The 2371-nt window shown below is 44.6% G+C and overlaps 1 protein-coding gene across 1 annotated transcript in view; it reads left to right on the forward strand.

Moving 5' to 3' along the window:
* The window catches only part of LOC101850490, a gene marked incomplete in the record, with an annotated part of 69961 nt that overhangs the window by 17480 nt on the left and 50110 nt on the right, over positions 1-2371 (forward strand). The window contains 2 exon segments of the mRNA XM_013084867.2: positions 120-310; positions 1542-1606. Of these exon segments, the coding sequence (XP_012940321.1) occupies positions 120-310; positions 1542-1606 (256 nt within the window).

Below are 2371 nucleotides of genomic sequence, written 5' to 3' on the forward strand. Positions count from 1 at the left end.
CCTTATCTCCCCTCCTTCTTTATTTGTGTTTGTTACTCTCTTGTAACACCTCTAGTCTTCGGCACTTATATGACCTTATTGTGTTGCAAGTGCCGTAACACTTACAAAAACCTCCCCAGGCAATGGCCAGGCCAAGAGCATCTCGTCGATTCTCTCCCATTACATGATCCCGGAGGTACAGACGGGCGCTACGACCTCCATGTTGTCAAGCTCGGAGCAGTCGTACTTCTCCCGCGCCATTCCGAGCGAAGAAGTCTACTTCACTGCCATTGCTAGTCTGCTGCAGAGGCTTGGCTGGAAGTATGTTGAGGTAGGTCACGAAGTTATTATTAAATCTTGGAGCACCGGCCGTGGAATTTTAGTTACAGCGGGGGGTTTCCCGCCGAGTGCCTTATCCCGTCGGTGTCACAGGGGTCAGCTCCCTGTCACTGCTCTGTCTGGGCTAACTTAATTTTTGGTACTTTTCAACATACAGTTTTAGGTGTATCCTTGTATTTATAGTAATTATCATTTAATGTACTCAAAGCATGCATTTCTGCCCTTGAGACTCAAAAAAGAACAGACTTTGTAGCTTGTCTGGTTATTTTGTTAGACGTGATGAAGTCGGCAATGCTAAATTGTAAAACATTTTTTGTGGAACCTGGTGTCAGATTCTCCACATAAGACAAATCCTGTTTGATGAAATAAAATGTAGAAAAATGCAATACTTTTGGCACTTAATACAACTCGGGACCATTGTGAAAGAGCTGCTCGAAGAAAGGATGAGGGGCAGGAGAGCCAGGGGAAGAAGGCAAAGAATAACATGGATGGACCACTTATAAACATGGACCGACCTGGGTACAGCAGAATGTGTAACGGCAGCTCGCGACCGTGAAGGTCATCAACCCTCTGAGTCAGAGATGATACCTTCAGGAAACGAGATGAAAAGGGCAGTAGGCTGCGCACCGCTATCCATGATGTAACGGTCATTTTAAAAAAGATGTGAGAACAGTTGTTATGTTTGGAAGATGCATTTCTTAACCCAAGTTCAAGAATGCCCATTGGAGGTTCGGACCCAGTTCTTCCTCTTCATAAGCCAGCGTGTTACCTCCTGAACTGACAGGACAAGCCAGTGCAATTCCATCTGATCTGACATGATACCACTTGAGCTGACATAATAAGCCAGCATTATGCCAGCATGATATCACCTGAATGGACTGTGTTTCCTTTATGGATGTCAATGAGATCACTGATTGCTTGCTATTAACACACTGGTGTCTGTTGTGTAGGGGTTGGGCGCTTCGCCATCATATACAGGAGATCCTAGTTTGATTCCCAAGTGGGGTGAATTTTTCATTGAGTCTTTCTGCTGAGATGTTGTATCCATCTCAGTTTGGGTTGGCCCTGACAGACAGGGTTGAAGCAAGCCTCATAAACTATCCAGTTTATCTCAAAGTATGTGTGTGTTTGGGTTGGGGGGGGGGGGATATAAAAATCTACATTGATATATTAAGGAAAACCAAAGTTACTAACAATGTTGTGTTGTTTTACTTCTTTACCAGGTGGTTACTTATTCGTCCGGCATGTATCATGAACAGACGAAGGTGTTCCGACGAGTGGCAGCCAAGTAAGTGTCTTGCTGTTGTTGTTGGGGCTGGCAGATAAGACATGAGCTCTCAGTTTTGAAAACTGTTACGCGTTAAATGTTCTTTAGGCAGAAGATATTTGGAGACGTCTCCGGTGAGCACCCAGGAACTATTCGGAGACGTACTCCCGCACACAAATACACTTCTTTGGGGGTCAAACTGCGCATTGTTTGCTGCAGATCACTCATATGGACACTAAAACTGTCGCAAATCAATTAATTTCAAGAAAATTTCAAACCTAACTGCAACATATCAAATTATGGATTAAAACAGAGGGGCATGCCCCCCTGTAACCCCCCCCCCGATTTTTTTTTTACCTGGTCCAGAAGCACAAAGCATATTGATAGGTCTATCTCAGTCGGACACGCCTCCGAATAGATACTACGTCGAATGTGCCTTTTAAAGCCAAACAATAGCCACCACAGAAACAGCAATCCGCTTCTGATAATAATATGTGGTGTGTGGGTTGCAGCTGAGAGGAACTCGGTGCCATAACGGTCACATTAACTTCGGCAAGGGGAAGAGCAGGGTAGTCATACGCTGAATGAAAGAGGCACATTATGCAGAAGGAACAAAAAGTATTAGGCCACCCACCATCAAGGTACATGTACAAGTCGCAGCAGGCAGGATCACACCACAGGGGAAAGATTTCATGCGTCCGTGCAAACTGAGAAGACAAACATACATACACACACAAACACACACACACACATACACAAATACTATTACATTCACACACACACACA

The sequence above is a fragment of the Aplysia californica genome, unplaced genomic scaffold (assembly GCF_000002075.1).
Source record: "Aplysia californica isolate F4 #8 unplaced genomic scaffold, AplCal3.0 scaffold00323, whole genome shotgun sequence".
Taxonomy (NCBI): Eukaryota; Metazoa; Mollusca; class Gastropoda; order Aplysiida; family Aplysiidae; genus Aplysia; species Aplysia californica.